This window comes from Carassius auratus, chromosome 8 (genome assembly GCF_003368295.1).
Source record: "Carassius auratus strain Wakin chromosome 8, ASM336829v1, whole genome shotgun sequence".
NCBI lineage: Eukaryota > Metazoa > Chordata > Actinopteri > Cypriniformes > Cyprinidae > Carassius > Carassius auratus.
Window position 1 is genome coordinate 27,887,962 of NC_039250.1, and position 17,903 is coordinate 27,905,864.

Below are 17,903 nucleotides of genomic sequence, written 5' to 3' on the forward strand. Positions count from 1 at the left end.
CTTACAGTTTTTTTTCAACTGCTTACACACAAAATCTTTAATTGTCACACAATTTCTGATGGCTGGCACTCAGTTTTCAATTTCTTAAAACACTTTTTGAACAACACAATTGTCTATGAAACACACATACAAAAAAGCTCAAAGGAATTAATGTTATGGCAAAGGCATTTGCATATGTTTGCTTTAGAGATAAGTTTGTGATCTTTTGAATGCAGTGCTTCATTTTGCAAGAGATGTGATTTCTCTTTTATTCCGAGGTCACCCTAGCCACCAGATCCAGTCTGTGTCCAGATCAGAGGGTCACTGCAGTCACCCGGATCCAGTACATATCCAGACCAGATGGTGGATCAGCACCTAGAAAGGACCTCTACAGCTCTGAAAGACAGCGGAGACCAGGACAACTAGAGCCCCAGATACAGATCCCCTGTAAAGACCTTGTCTCAGAGGACCACCAGGACAAGACCACAGGAAACAGATGATCTTCTGCACAATCTGACTTTGCTGCAGCCTGGAATTGAACTACTGGTTTTCGTCTGGTCAGAGGAGAACTGACCCCCCAACTGAGCCTGGTTTCTCCCAAGGTTTTTTTCTCCATTCTGTCACCGATGGAGTTTCAGTTCCTTGCCGCTGTCACCTCTGGCTTGCTTAATTGGGGTCACTTCATCTACAGCGATATCATTGACTTGATTGCAAATAAATGCACAGACACTATTTAAAACGCTATATAAATAAAGGTGACTTGACTTGACTTGTGTAAAGTTTTGAAAAAAGAGGCAAAGCTTTGAAAAACGATGTATAAGCAGTTAATACATAATACTATTATGTAATACACAATGAAACCACTGGTTCACACAGTTTCCAGGGTTTCTTTATACAGAAAATGGACATGTACAAAAAGTATATACCAGACTGGCAGACTGTACTTACTGAGAACCTTTTCTAAATGATTCAACTAATATGTAACAATTAAGAGTTAACAGGGTTAAGACTCTGTAAAAAAATAAAAAAATAAAAATTAATAAATTAATAATAATAAAACATAAAAGAACCAAAGCAGTTATTAATAATTTAGACAGATAATTAATCATCTCTTTATACATGAATAATTAACTGCATGATATGATGAACTAAATAAAGAAATACTAAATGTCATGACATTATGTCATGACACATTTGAAAATGAATATTCTGTCTTTTGCAAATTGAATTTGCTACTGAAATTGGTACCATGAAGCAGTTTCAGGCTTGGAAAAACAGAAACAAATATTCAACATATGGTCAGCCCTTTCAGAAAACATACAAGCCATCTGGCATGCAGCGTGAGGGAATATAGAGATGCAAACAATATTTAACTCTGCCTTTTACACAGATTGGACTCATTTTGGTTTCAGTTTTACTATTTGAATTAATTCCGAAGAACTGGTGCTATATTTATTTCAAAATCTCACAGTTCACTGTTAGGAGAAACACATATTCAAAACAATTCATATTGGAAACTGTTTGGCATGCTCAGCATCAACAAGATGACAAAGGCTGAGTATGTCCAACATTTCATACTCAGGCTTTAACCCATTATGACTCCTGATCATTTTTGGCAGAAACGTGGACAAGGAAGCTAAATCCAAGCAAAATCTTGCTACTGTCAGATTAAAGATGCAGAACTCACTGTTGAAATATGGTGAATTTATCTTCAGATTCAAATTGTTGTATGATAACGCAGTCACACTTTTTTTTAAGGTCAAATCCTCTCTATATTAACAAAACATTAACTACAACTTTTACTTATTAATAGTTAGTATGGCAGTTGTAAAGTTTAGGTATTTGTTAGGATTAGGGATGTAGAATTGTGTCATACTGTATAGAATAAATACTTTATAAGTACTAATAATGAGCCAGAATGTTAAGAATAGCCACTACCAGTTAAAAGACATAAATACGATTTTATAATATAATTGCAGGCAAATTTATGCTACGTGTATATGTTCTGAGGATTCAGAAGGGTTTGGATCCAAGTGCAGCTATATTACAGAGTAAATACAAAACAGGGTCGATCACCAGCAATAGCAACAGTCGAGGCAAGGCAGAGACAGAAACATGAGACAGGCAATGGTCAGGGCTGGCGGCTAACATACAGAGTCCAGAGGACAGGCAGGAGGTCTAGACAGGCGGCAAACAATCTGAGATCGGGACGGGCAGATAGCAGTCAGGAAACAATAAACAGTCCAAGGTCTAACAATAACAGAAAAATGCTCATTAGTGACAGTCAGGGCAAATCAAGACTTCGCAAAGAGCTGTGAATGTGTAGTTTATATATGTGTATCTGTATTGTGGGTGTGGTGTTTAACTGCGAAAGCACACCAATCATCTATTCCTTCTTATATCTAACAATAAAGAACAATTAATTTAAATTGTTTTAAGTAATTGGAGGAACAGAGTAACAACATAATCCATGAAGTGCAAACAAAGAGTAATTATTGGGCAGTATAGCTACATTTACATCATTACATTTGTGCTCTTTTATTTTAAAAAGGCAACTTACAAAAACAGTCTGCACATTTAAAAAACAGAAAACACATAGATTAGCTTATAAAAATGAAAATGAGGGAAAAAATGTAATTAAATCATCAACCCATGTCAGGGCTTCTAGGGAATAAATATGTATTTGTTTTGAAAAAAAATCTGATTTATTATATAATCTAATGTTACATTTTATAGTAAAAAGTGTTACACTGTAAGTTTGAACTTTGTTATTTATTTTATTCTGTTCTCATGATAGCCTGACTCTGCCTACTGTAGGTCCATGAAGGTTTAAAAGCACCATTAATTGCGATATGTTAAAATCTGACAGTAAGTCATGTGTAGAAGTTTGTAGTGCTCTGTGTGAACAGAGAAAATACATGTTTTATCTAAAGGCGTATTTGCAGGGATTGTTTAGGAATATGCCAAAAGATCAATCAACAGCTGCCGAGATGAGAAGTGCCCTCACAAAATATGTGAGTCACCAACCTTATGATAGTTGCTTATGAATGAAACTTAGTGTCTCCAAGATACTGTCTTGAAGAAAAGAACACCATGTTGGATGTTGCTACACTGATTCTGTACTGTTAACCTATCAAAACCTGTAGAAATTATGTCTGATGATCCTATATTAATAGTGTTTCTTTATTCTAAAAGTTAGTTTGATGCTGACTCCTCTTACTCATTTTCTACAGTCTTTGGAAGAGTGGAAAACTTCAGTCTTCAGTCAACTCTCTGTCAGCTGATTGAAAAATTGACTCCTGGTCTTCACTGAGTATATTGGTCTCTCTATGGGGTTTAACTGCAATTCCCCCTACAATTATGCATGCTAATAAGCAGCTAGCTAATGTCAGAAACTTTATTTTAATAGACTGAAGGTTGAAAGATTATAATTTACTAAAATTGTATGAGGTATTGATAATGTCAAACCTGCTGTTACATGTGTAGCTTATACACAAAAGAAAATAAAGTTAAGACAGTGAATGCAGATGGAAAAGAAAGTGAATCGTCAAAGAGTGAACCTGCTGAATTGGTAAAAGAAAATCTTAGTTTTGACCCCAGCTTAAGTCCCTTAAGTCCCTGACTGGTTGGCTTACATTTCCCATCACCATTTATGTTGATAAAAGCATTTGAATTAGTAAATAGCATTACTGAATAATATACATAGGCTAATATAAAGTCCATTTAAATATATAAAGAAATAATACACAGTGTTATTTGCAGATGAGCAAAGGCATCTGTGAAAATAAATTTGCATCGTTTATCCTTTTTTGATCTTTCATAAAAAAAATTCACAACATTCTAACCTATCACAAACACAATCGAGATTGGGGGAACTCATATTATGAAATAAATGTTTTTCTCCAATGCATGTTGGCCACAAATATAATTTGGCACCCCTTGAAATTCTTATGAGTAAAATATTTAAGTATATCCCCATTCATATCTACATGTTATTTTAGCTCACCAGGGTGACTAGGATCATAAAATTGTCCAGCCATGACTTCCTGTTCCACAGGATTATGAGAAAACAAAAACAAACAAAGGCCAAATTCCCTTAATCATCCATCACAAGGAGTGAAACCAAAAAATATAGTTCTGATGTGCAGAACAAGATTGTTGAGCTTCAGAAAATGGAAAGAAATGGCTTTAAGAAATGTAGCTTATTTATAAATCTTACTGAATAAATCTTACTGAAGAGTACGTGTGTCTATATCACCCTAATGCACGGTGAGGAGGAGAGTTTGAGTTGCTAAAGACTCTTAGTCAACTTATACTAAGCCTAAACCTAGCCCTAACACTAACCCTAAACCTACCCTAACAGTCTACTCTGAGAGTTAGTAGACATGTAGTTGCAATTTCCTGAGATTTAGTTGATATGTAGTTGACATGTAGTTACAAAGTTAGTTATAGTCAGTAGAATGTCTAAAGTGGACTATCGAAATAAAGTGTAACCAAAAAAATAAATAAATAAATAAACCTGACTGTCTCTGCTAGAAATAGTATAATGAGTTGGATCTTCCATCAGGACAATTGTCCAAAACAAACATTAAGATCAACACAAAAATGGGTCACTGAGCAAAAAATGAAGCTTCTGCCATGTCCATCCCAGGCCTCTGGCTTGAACCCTTTAGAAAATGATTGAGGTGAACTGAAGAGAAGGATCTATTCAAGAGTGATTCTGGATGAAGGAATGCTCTCTGATCTCTTATCAGGTGTTCTCCAAACTCATCAAGCATTATAGGATAAAACTCAGAGCTGTTAAGCTGGAAAATGATGTTGCAATAATTGGGTGCCAATAATTATGGGCAACGGGAACTAGAGAAAAATCTTTTTTTTTTTATGAGATTTTCTCCCCTCTTTCTGTTGTTTTGCTTCAATGATAAGTTAGAATTTTGTGAATGAGGGAGAGATGTGATAGAGGATTAAAAAAAAAATCAGATTAATTGTCAGAAATATTGCCTTTGCTCATATTTACCAAGGGCACCAAAATTAGTGGAGGACATTGTACATTAAGAAGCATAATATACTTTACTATACAACATAAACTCTTTCACTAATATAAATGCCTTCTTAAGGTTCTTATTCCTATGATCTTTACTTTTACATACATACAAATTTGGAACAACTTGAGGGTGAGTAAATGATAACAGATTTTTCATTTTTGGGTGAACCATCCTTTAAATGGCACCTTGGTATTGCAATGATATATTATAATATATTCTTGATATCTTTGCTGTTTTCTTATAGTGACCCAGTCAACTTCTGTCATTAGTTTTCTGCTATTTGCAAATAATATTTAAATGTATATGTAACTCAAGGTACCTTGTAAACTCAAGGTTACACTTTCATGTTTTGCAGCTGACATGTTGACACGTGTCACCTAACTTTGAGAGGGAAACAATTCTGTCAAAAGGAGGAGAAAAGACTAAGTTTACCGCCCTACACTATAATATGCATTATATATATTATCTATATATTTGGCATGGTCTTTCAGTTTTTGGGTGATTGCATTCAGTCACACAAAAGGAAGTTGCTGATCAATCATCCAATAATAAAGTAAAACAAGAAATTAGTTAAACAAAGCACCACACCATATGTTGTAAGGTAAATATAGCAAAACATTTTTACAATATGATGCACGGCCTTATGGTTTATATGTCAATAAAAGGTATTTTTTTTAAGCAACTAAGAAAAGCCATGTAATACAGGCTGACAATATCATATTTCATGTGCACCCTGATAAGTATGGAAGGTATCTACTAGGCCTAACAAAGGGAAAGATATGTTTATTATCTTAAAAGCATAGTAAGTAAAGCAAGATATTTCTTCTGAATAAAAACATGTTTGATATATATATATATATATATATATATATATATATATATATATATATATATATATATATATAAATTCTAATAAGTAGGCATAATTTACAATATAAAATCAGCAGTCAGTGTTGATAGAATAAGATCAGTGAGAAATGATCTATATGTGCCAGACAGTCTGATAACAAAGACCAACTAATACATAAGTACGAATACAAAATGCTTAGAAAAGTCTTTAAATGCTAAATATCGTTAACCGTCATTATTAACCTCCCCCACTCCAATTCAAAGGGTTTTCGAGCAGGGTTTTGTGCATCTTGCTATGGGCTCATCTTACTCGAATTTGCTCTTTGAAACTACCTTGTTCCCACGTACCGGAATGAGTTTAGACAAAGGGTCTCTGTGTGAGTGTACGCTGGATGAGGGCACAGATGGGGCACCCAAGCTAAAATTCAAAAAGGAACAAAAAGAGTTGTAACTGAACGCATCTTAAATGAAACATTGGCTGACACGCTCCCTAAATAAAGGACCCTTGGGGGAACGAGACGCGTGCAGGGCACGTACTGATTACCAAAACGACATCGCACTCTGACGCGCCCTTGTGTTCAGTTTATCATCCGCGTAAAGCGCATAAAACAATAGAGAGAAAAAAAAATACATTTAAAATGCATACACAACGGAAACTGTATATCAATAGTTTCAAAAAAGTAGGCTATACATTTTAAATATGTCGACATGTTTTCCATCCCCGGTTTCTTCCCGCGTCAGTCCTTAAGTCTTTGGTTTATTTTGCACACGTTCTGCATTAATTTACATAATATTGCTACATGTGTTAAATATTCTGCTACAAGACGCGTCTCAAACAACAGGATATCAATGGTGCTTTTATATTCACCAAAGATGTTCAATAACATATGGAAGCGACGGTGACACGTCTGCGCGTAAAATAACTGAATCCCTTTTGTTTGACTATTTGTAATTCAAAACCATTGACGTGGCGCATGCAGATGGGTCAACGACGCAAAAAAAAAATGCTTTTTAAAAACAACGAAAGACTGGGAACTTCAGGAAAGATGAGGGGCACAAGTTACAGCATCATTAAAAGGGGGCTGGTAGAGGCCATCTGGAGACCTCTCCATGACGCGTGCTGGACGCGTGGATCCCATGGGGCTCCGAGGACCCCTAGCTGAAAATATTTGACAGCCTATCAATGCTCAAACGTCCTTTTGTGTTTTCATGCAGTTATACAAAAGTTCAACACAAAGTATAACATACAATAGACATGCGTACACGAACGGACAGGAGTTTTTGCATAGTTTGCGTTCCATAATACCATAATGTAAAACAAACAAATTCATGTGGATTTTATGTGTAAAGACAAACACTATGCATTCAAACAGTGTTTGTTGAATGCAGTGATCACATATTGGTTTGCATGGCAGCTTGTCGGTTTGCTGGGGGACGCGTGCACTCAACCCCTCCCCATAAACGCCCGAGGTACAGGTGTAGAACCCACGTCATCATAAGAGGAAAAAACTATTGTTCATCACAATTTACAGACAGATGTTACGTTAAAACGGCGTGGCTTGGGAATCTGTCTGTTTAATTTAAATTATAAATGCTTATACCGCCCTAAACTGGATCCCAATTCCGTGCCCTTAATGCGTCACCAGCACCCCTTCTTCTGGTCATTTACATGCTTTCTTCTCCAGCATTTATTTGAAAGAATAATAGAAAAGTATTGACGTTATGGTATAACATTAAACAATAGATGCAAATTGCTCAAACGCAGTTTTTTCTTCTTTTATTCAGTGTTCAGTGGTGGAAACAGATGCGGAGAATGACTATTCAGTTTGCATTAATATATGTGTAGTTTGGCCAAATTAGAAAAATAAAACATAGAAATAAACTATAGTATTGTAAAAGCATTCAATTGATAAACCATAGTGCATAAACGAAGTGTCAACATTTCTCTAATCATCAGAGAGGAAGGAACGAGCAAAATAAAATATAAACCAATATATGTTGGTTAATCAAAAAAAAAAAAAAAAAAAAAAAGAAAGAAAGAAAGAAAGAAAAAACTGATTTAAAGTGGAGTATAATTTATACACGCTACAGACGCGTCCTTTTGTTCTTCAGTCTAGAGTTATTTGAGCAGAGGAGTTGTCTGAGGCGTGGGGGCGTGTCCATGACGCCGGACAGGAATATAAACCCCGCGCGGACCCTCAGTGCTTCACAGACGACCTCTACTCTCAACAAGCTCAACATGACTCCCAACGCCACTGCTGTATCTGCTCTGACTTATGCGCCTCGCACCGTGGCCATGAGAAAAGAAGCAAACGAACTGAGAAGAACTCTAAAGCCCTTACTGGAAAAGAAGCGACGAGCGCGCATCAACGAGAGCCTCGACAGATTAAAAGCGCTCATTCTCCCTCTCACAGGCAAAGATGTAAGTTCTTTTCATTGAACAAACACGCTGTTTTGCATAGTCTGTATGAAGTGCTCGTGCGTTTAACGTTTGCTCTAACCGTTGCCTGTTTTTCATTTCAGAATTGCCGTTACTCTAAACTGGAGAAAGCTGATATTTTGGAGATGACCGTCAGATTCCTGACTGACATTCAATCCATTCCGACTAAAGGTCAGTTTACTTCGGATACATTTTCCATTTCACCTTAGATTATGGTCGTCTGATGTAAAATAGCTTCAAAGCAAACTAAGTTGTATATACATTTCTGTTTACAGATAGCGCAGATAGCTTTAAAGAGGGGCACACAGCTTGCCTCCAGCGCGTTTCAGCGCGCCTACCGCAAACCGGCCTCGACACAGAAACCCGCCATCGCCTCAATGAGTTCATCCAGCATTCAGTGATGCCCAAGACCCCCACCTGCCAGAACTGCTGTGCACAGAGCTCCAAAATGATGAGTCAAATCCAACAAAAACTCTTGAATTTGAAATCCAGCAGCACAAGAATCGCAACCCCGGAAAAAAGCAACGCTGCGATTCCCAGTCGACCTCAGCCTGTGCCGCTGATCACCGATGCCGAAGTCTGGAGGCCTTGGTAGACCTACCGTAAAATTGACTTTTGCTATGATATATTAATGCAAGCCTTGTAGAATTGTAGCTATATATTTAAAAACTACTTAATCTCTTGCATTTCTTTTTAAAATTTGATGAATTGGTGTCATCAAATCAGATGTGAGTATTGTATACTTGGTTTTCCAGTCCAGTGCATAGTAATGGAACAGACCCGTTCAACTCGTTTAGTTTTCATAAAGATCCTGCGCGTAACCTGTACATAACGTGGTTAGATTTATGCCCTTCCGCGGGTTAAATCGTCGGTGGCTCTTGAAAACGCCTAAGTAAAACCCAAAGGGTTGATAATTGTAAGATATTTGCACTTCATACTTAGTATCCTGGGTTGGTGCAGATGGTTAAATGTAAGCACTCTGTGTTGTTGTTCACTGAAATCTCTATTTTAGGAGAGGTGCTATTTATTTTCATGTTTATACATTTATGTGTTGTGCTACATTTATGTTGATACACTGATGTGTTGTGCTACTTTTTATAATAAAAGTTGTAGGCTACCCAGCTGGTTTCCTTGCATTATTTTTATCTGAACAAATGAAAATAACAGAGCTAATGCTCATACACACAATGGGGAGACGCGGACCTACCATCAAACATAACAATGACAAAGGATTTGGGCGCGCAAATGAATACTGATGTGTGGTGATGCTCTATAGGCATATAATCACAAGGCATGAAAGCGACGTAATGATTGCCATTTGTATAAGCACAAATTAACTACACATGACATGTTTAAACTATGGTTAGCAATGGTGTAACTAGGCTACAGTTACCATGCTTTTAATCAGGCCTATACATTGGATGCAGCGTCAGTTAGGCTACGTTGGGGAAAAAGCGCCTGTCAAATATATAAATGCAAACATAATCACTGACAGCGTCCTCTTTATTCATGTTAAAGGGGAACTCTTGCAGTAAAACATGGTCTCTGCTGCCACCTTTCGGTGGTTTAGTTACAGCGTGAATTGAACGAGTGAGGTGTGTAGATAATTTATAACCATATCATGTTGGTAAACCTAACGAATAAAGTTTATTAAGTAGAAACGGCTCTTGTTGGTCTTTTATTATTATTATTATTATTATTATTTAAATAAAAAACACGTTTCTTTGTTTTATAGAAAGGCAGTGAAGGGTCAGTTTAAGGCTATCGCCATGTGTGTAACCTACTTCTGTTAATAAACGGAAGTGAACTATCTACACAGCTTATATGAACCGATAACCGATTCACACACGTACTTTTTCTTCAATACTCAATAGCAGAATCGGTGTATGGTTTTCGCCACGTCTTTCACCACACTGGAAGTAGTCTAGCCAATCGATTTACCCTGCAAACCCACAGCTCCGCCTGACTCAGTCCGTTTCATTACGACACTCGTTAAAGACGAGCCTCGACGCAAGATCACGATGTCTATTTCTAATGCACAAGCCACACCATCCATCCAGATATGCAGGTAAGACTATCTTATGTAGAGCTAACATTTTTAACGTCTCGATGAATGGATCTCTATTTACGCCCGGTATGAAGAAGCGGCCCTATAATCACAAGCCCGCTCCACAACTGAATAATATCCTTTCCGGTCATCACTAAAACGTTTTACAAAGAATAAAATGCACGGAGACGTTACTTTCGGTAATTTCAAATGACTTAAAATGAGGTTGGGATGCTGGTGCTTTTTTTCACACCCGGTCACATCGTGTGTCGTATGTGATGACCTCAACGGTGATGCTGATGCAGAGCATTGACAGGAACGCAATGTTATGTAGGCTACAGTAGGGTTGAATTATATATTCAAAGCGTAAATAGCATATATTATATTAGGTTATGATAGTTTAGAGAAGCGGATTCCTTTAATAACGAGGTGAATAAAAAGTAGAAAATAAAACCAAATGGCTGTCGTGCGTGATCTTTTCTTAGCATGAAGTTGTGCGCTCATTTGTTAATCGCTTTGTTTCAGGATTAAACGTTGGTTAAAACAGGCTGGCTAGCGCAGAATGCTCTTGTTTTCCGATGCTTTAGAGACTGCCCTCTTGTGCTTGTAAGAGGCAAAGCCTGCCCCATGCGCGCAAATGACGCCATCGCATCCAGTCACCCACGTTAAAATTTCGTAAGACTTGTGTCTGTTTGTTGTCGGTGTGTTTGCGAAATCTGCAGATCTAACTTCCATGTTACTAACTAACAATGGCGCTGAGACAGAACCAGCTCCTCCTCCATCTGTGGAAACAAAACTGGGTGGCCAGAGCGCAGAACACTACACCGAGGTGCATGGAAACCTTCTGATGCTAAACAGTTTAATTTAATTGAGTTGATTTCGGCGACTGGAACCTGATTTACAAATGAAAATCCGCTATGGTAATCTCTACAACATAACTTGATCTGCTGCTAATACCAAGCGACTGTGATTGGTCCATCCTGATCAGCGCTGAGAAAATAAACATGTTTCACGTGACAATACTCTGTGCTTCAGTGTAGGTATGTGCAATAACAATAACCACGAGACTTTAATAGTTATTTAATTAGTAAGTTTTACATAAGGCAGCTGCATAGAGATTTAGACTAGATGGTTGTTTTTTACTGGTACCAGTAGGCCTTTTTAACGTTTCAGGACACCACCACCACATCCAACTCTAATAGTCGTCTGGTTTCTTGAAAACTGACAGACATCAGCTCTGTTAAATCACTAAATCTACCACAACTCTTTTTCCATATGCTTTTGTGTTGAAAGAAGGCCTTTCGACTCAAGAGTATCATTATTATTAGTATTATTTTAAAGTGCATTAGCATTCTTGAATTGTAAATGTGATGGCTCCCTCTAGAAATTTTGACCCTTCACTATAAGCAAGAGTAAATAGTTCTTACTTTGAACTATTACTTGTTTTTACAATGGCAAGAACATGCTTCACAAAAAATAAAAATAAAAAAAATATAAAAAGATTATTAGCCTATTATATTTTTAAAAAATATGTAATAGACTTAGATTCAGTCATATATGATAACATTTCTGTTCTTTCCTGACCTGTATGAATGAATGTTCTTATAATGCCTATATATTTTTATTTTTGTTCGTAAAGAACACATTTTCAACAATAAACAAATATTATTATAGGCTTATATAATGAAACCCTCATAATCTTGTGTGACATTTATTTTAATGTTTTATATGGTTCAATATTTCATTTTCCCCCATTATACTCAACACCAAATAGAGCCAGAGCACAGTCAATGTAACCACACACATTATTTTCACATGCTATTGTTGCGCAGATACCAAATTTACTCAGAGGTAACCAAATTTACTGGGTTACTTGGCAGCCAGGGTGAATCACTTACGGGGCGAGATCCATTTAGTTGGTGCAAATTGGGTTACTTTGTTACCTTCTCGTTGCAAACAGGGCAATATGCTACATTATTTTATTGAGACTGGCATTTTGTTTCTGAGAGAGATCAGATGTATTCGTCATCCTCATATTTTCAGGTAGGATTGTTGTTGTTATGTGTTCTTTTCTCTTTTTTTGGTCATTTTTTGAAAGATGCCATTTAAAGTAGTAATTAAATACCTTGTATCAAATTACTTTAAATAATTTATATACTGTATCCCTTTTTTAGCTATTTTAGTTCACTAAAGCAAAAACTAAATACAAATCACTTTTTGATGCAATGTGTTGAATGTAGTTAACAATACGTCACAGACACAACATCAAGAATAACTCAATCTTTGATGCCTTGGTACTTTTTAAACTCTTCATTACACTCATGCAAGTAAGAATTTCTCAACATTCAAAAATGCAAGGTCCTGTCCACCATCTTTACTGAACTGAAATGTATTAAAACCTTTTTTTGTGTGTAAATGTTTTTGTGTAATGAAAAGGGGATCTTGTTTTTCCTGTTAATGATATACACCTGATAGTGATAAACGGTTTGATGCAATCAGAGTTTATCTTTCTCACTCTTGTGGTAATTAAAAAAAAAAAAAAACGATGTATTTGACATTATGATGTTAGTTTTCAAATAAAAACAATAAATATAAGCAAAAGATTTTGGACTCAGCTGTTCATCGCTTGACTGATTGGAAGTGATCTTTAAATCAAAGTGGGTCTTTTATGCATGTCTGTTCTGTTGTGGAGTGAATCAAGAATATATTGGGATAGCCAACATCTAGCCCCAAAATCAAAACCTAATGTTATTTTACCTAAAGAACATAAAGACTGATTGTGTTTTCCCCCCTTTGAATTGTGATTCCTATTTTCAAGACAGTTAGTTAAAGAATTGTAAATATTTTATAAAAGTTGAGTAACTGGTTTTAAGCTAGTTCTGTTCATTTGAGTGTGAATCAAATGAAAACTGTGAATACTGTCACTGCTAGCTCTATGAGTCACTGAAGGTCTACATTTGCATGAAAGTGGGTGGAGTCTGAGTCGGTGACACACTCACACTAGTGGTGAAGATGATGTCATAAGTGATGCGTGTGCAGTGATGGAGGAAATGAATGAAAGCTTGTCACTGTCGTGGATGAACTCACTGTTGGATTGGGAACTTCTCAAGTCTCTGTCGTCTAACTTTTAGGGAATCATGGCGTCTCCTTATGAGCTCAGCAGGTAGAGTTGTCTTACCAACACGTCATATCGTACTATTTTAGACAGACTCTTAATTTCATACTTTTCATTCATAGACACACACCACATATTGTTCCAAACTTTTAGATTTGTGTGTTTGTAACATTGTGTTTGACATTGATTTGTATGTTCAGGAAAATAATTCAGTGAATTAGTAGTAGTTTCATGGTGGTTTTAGGAGATGTTTGTTATGATTTGGTCGTTCAGAATTTCTCACCAAACTGGTTGTGTTCGTAATCGTGTCAGTTTTTCTGTTAACTAATGTTGAGTCATCATGTCTGTCTTTATTTATGATACATTTAGACAAAAAAAGCTGAGTTATACAAACAGCAAAACAAGTACTGCTAGATTAAGTATCAGCACTCTGGAAATCCCGCTTAAGGACATGAACTAATATAAATATATTTACTGGCTACAGTGATTCTTATGGTCAACTGACATTATATGGATCTTGTGTCAGTGTGACCTATGTATAGGAAATTAACAAGATAGTATAGTTTGGTCCCACTTTATATTAGATGACCTTAATGAGTATATGTATATGTAAAAATATAAAAAATTAGGTACAATGTATTAATTGTGTCCATATTGTATAGCAAAACATGGTAACACTTTGTTTTACACTTATTATTATAATAATTATTATAATGATTTATTTTACACACTATTTACCTTTTTAATAAGGCTGCTTTGACACATTCTGCATTGCAATATGAGCTATATTAATAATGGTGACTTGACTATTTTAAGGTGTCTTTGTTACACATGACATGTACTTACTATTATAATAACAATAAATTAAGCATAACTACATACAAGTATACATAACATTAAGTCAAACCCTATTCCTAACCTTAATTAAGTAGTAAGAACATGCAGTTAATTAATATTAATTAACTGCATGTTAAAGTTAAACGTGTAATTATAAATGTAATTACAGAAATTAATTACAGATGTAAACATACAAGTATGTACACAATAAGTCCATTGTATCAATTTAAAATTAAGTACATAGTAGTTAAGGCCACCTAATATAAAGTGGGACCTATATAGTTTAATAATAATTGTCAGATTATTTTTTTTTTAGTGAGAACTTGATTTGTTAGTCGTTTAACATATTTAAACTATACAAGGTTCCTATGGCTCAGTTGTAGAGCATTGCAATAGCAGTGCAAAAGGTTTTGGGTTTAATTCCCAGGGAGCACACATACTGTTTAAAAGAATGCACTGTAGCCTGAATGCACTGTAAGTCGTTTTAAGTGTCGGTTAAATGTAATACAAAATGTCGTTTTTTTTTTCTTTAATATTTCAGGATCATGCGTCCTGATGATGCCAATATTGTTGGCAATGTTCATGGTGGGACTATCCTGAAGATGATTGAGGAAGCGGGATGCATCATTGGCACTCGCCACTGCAACAGTCAAACCGGGGTGAGTTCATTTAGTCTTACGCTCCGGAAACAGAGGCTTTTACCACTGGAACCACCATCGTTTTATATATATATATATATATATATATATATATATATATATATATATATAAAGTGTGTTGTGTTTTCTAGAACAGACGAACACGATAAAGATGTAACTGAACATTCTGATTGATTTGTTAAGTGATAGACTCTTATATTTTACAGAAAAATCTGAAGGGGAAAAAATAAATATGACCATTTTCATTTGCTTTTTACCACAGATTCTCATTACATTAATTCAAAACAACATCTTTCTCATTACTGTCATGTGAAAAAATCTAATATTATTTAAATCGTACAGTATTTATGTCACAGTCTTATAAAAATCCTCAATACTTTAAAATATTGTGTTTATATTTTTGTCTTTGACCCTGATTCATGCCTTCTGCTTAAAGATGTCCATTGTCCTGTGTAGCCAGTAGAGGGCTCTGCAAAATCATAAATGTATCACAATGTGCACACAGTACAAATATATATATATATATTCTATATATTCTATATATTATATATGCAGCTACTGAGCTGTAGTATCCTGGTATACCAGTAATGCATAAAGTGCAATTAAATAAGTATTTCTTTTGGCGAATAGGACCGCTGTGTAGCTGCTCTGGCCCGGGTGGAGCGCACAGACTTCCTGTACCCAATGTTCATCGGTGAAGTAGCCCATGTCAGTGCTGAGATTACCTACACCTCCAAAAACTCAGTGGAGGTGCAGGTCAATGTTCTCTCAGAGAACATAGTCACAGGTCAGTGAACGGACATAAAGCAATGTTTAATGGAAAAGTTTATCTAAAAATGCTTTGTTTTTCATGTTCATGCTGCAGTTTTCAATACAAGCAAAGCCTATAGTGAAGGAAGGAATAAAGAGCATTAAACAACCAAAGTATCATTACAGTTGTCCATATGATAAATGCACTTCTATTTCAAGTCTTTAGAAGTCATGTTAGTGATTTAGTAACAACACAAAGTTGTAACTCATTAAACATGTTCACATCAGCCACAGCTTTCATGCCTCATTCACAAGTTTTTGCATAATCAAAATTGGCGAGCCACGAGATGTGTGAGGACCAATGGCAGTCAGTATGATTTACATAAAACCTGACATGATGCATTTTCACTTCCACTCATTCAGTCATTAAGAAAAGTATAAACACTGTTGTCCCGAGGCCTTACGAAAGTATTGTTCTTGTTTTGTTTTTGATGTAATGTGTAAATATGTAATCCACAATTACTGTGTAACATAATTCAGAATAGATGAATCTCTTAATGTGAAACCTAAAAAAACAAAATGAAAGGAATTTTTTTATAATGGTATCTGTCTGACAACTTCTTCATGAACTGTACATGAACTGAATTTATCAAAAGATTGCATCAGACTTCAGCCTGCATGAATAATTGAGATTCCATTGACGCTGATTGAAACAGGTGTGGATGGATGTCATTGTGTACATTCATTCTTCTGTGTTAAAGGTCTGCGTTGATTTTTCAGGAGTTCTGTTTCAAAGTTCATTGTGGTTTGGGACGCTGCCAAATGTGTGAATGGTAATTTCAAAACTGGCCAAAGTCCCTACTGAATAATTGTCCTATTTAAAAGCGCTATAGTAATAAAAGTGACTACACTGAAAACATTGGGCGCTTTGCTATATTCACATGAGCTGGGCAGTTTATCAGCACCTGCAATTATTTCAAAAGCTGATGCTGCGTCATCCCTCCGTCTCTGATCTCATCTCAAGATGGAGCTATAACTCAATAAATCTAATCTGAATATAATGTGATTACAACTTTAGACACATATGGTGTTTGATCATAAAAAACAGACACGATCTCCTTGATTATTTGAAGGATTCTATATCAAAGACAAAAAAGCAATACAAGAGAAGAAGAAACAGTGCTGCTAAAACAAAAGCACTTATCCCCAAGGCGCATGTTGTTACCACAGCAACAGGGTTGTCATGTGGTATAAAGTGATCCAGCTCGGCGTGGGCGAAGTTCCCAGTCAGTAGTAGTGGAAGAAGTGACTGCGGAAGTCGTTACAAAGAAAGACAACTCTGGACTCGCTCTGCTTTGGAGTGGCCACATTTAAATGCATGCAATGAATCAAATACCAGTTAAAGAACATTTGTGCATCATACTTTACCCAAAAACCAAAAGACATAAATAATATTACATTAAAACATTTCAGTGAATCTTAATTATAGGAAAAAAGTTTCCCAATACTTTGACAAACTTTATTATTTTAATTAATTTATCATCAGCTTAATACAGAAAAAAAAACCTAAACCAAAAACAACAACAACAACAAAAACATTACAAATGCAAAAAACAGCTTTAATTATTTTTTATGTACAATATACTTTAACCCAACCGTAAGACTTTTACGACCATTACGTTTATTTATTTATTTATTTATATATTTATTTATTATTTTGGCTTTGTGTTATTAATTTAATGGTTAATTAAGCTAGTTCTCATTCTCATAACGGTGTTTTATTATTTTAAATAGTATCAGATTTTAAATACATTTCAATTTATATTAAGCGTGACGTGCCATGTGTAGCATCCGGTATAAATAGGGTGCCTGCTTCCGAAAACTGGAATATGCTGCCTTCAGAGGATGTATTCCAAGGCAGGAGGACATCAGGCATGTCTGAATTTAATATTAGCTTCACTTCCTGTCTCCTGAGATGCCTTCATCTGGCCGATTTTTGAAGGCAGCATAGATGTATCCTTTGTTGCCTTTGATATCCCACGATCCTGTGTGTTCCATTCTGTAAAAATTAAGCTAAAAAATTAAGATGGCATCTGAAAGTTGAGGTCGGTGTCCAGTTTGTGTGTAAATGTATGTTTTTGATCAACGTTTTCCACTTTTGATGTAATTTCTAGCGAAAAAT

At 35.7% G+C, this 17,903-nt stretch overlaps 2 protein-coding genes across 8 annotated transcripts in view; both read left to right on the forward strand.

Moving 5' to 3' along the window:
• Positions 1 to 7,929: 7,929 nt before the first annotated feature.
• Positions 7,930 to 9,420, forward strand: hes2.2 (hes family bHLH transcription factor 2, tandem duplicate 2). The gene is made up of 3 exons (XM_026268824.1): positions 7,930 to 8,295; positions 8,397 to 8,484; positions 8,589 to 9,420. Exons 1-3 carry the CDS (start codon positions 8,035 to 8,037, stop codon positions 8,906 to 8,908), a joined length of 669 nt encoding a protein of 222 aa, XP_026124609.1. The 5' UTR covers positions 7,930 to 8,034; the 3' UTR covers positions 8,909 to 9,420.
• Positions 9,421 to 10,091: 671 nt separating this feature from the next.
• Positions 10,092 to 17,903, forward strand: part of acot7 (acyl-CoA thioesterase 7) — a 60,868-nt gene continuing 53,056 nt past the window's right edge. For 2 of the 7 annotated variants that reach the window (XM_026270623.1, XM_026270625.1), the window contains exons 1-3: positions 13,384 to 13,523; positions 14,854 to 14,971; positions 15,602 to 15,758. In XM_026270623.1, the coding sequence (XP_026126408.1) occupies positions 13,498 to 13,523; positions 14,854 to 14,971; positions 15,602 to 15,758 (301 nt within the window). In that variant the 5' untranslated portion in view covers positions 13,384 to 13,497. Of the gene's footprint in view, positions 10,382 to 13,383; positions 13,524 to 14,853; positions 14,972 to 15,601; positions 15,759 to 17,903 lie in introns of those variants that run through there. The other 5 variants (XM_026270621.1, XM_026270622.1, XM_026270624.1 and 2 more) reach the window with 5 other exon arrangements.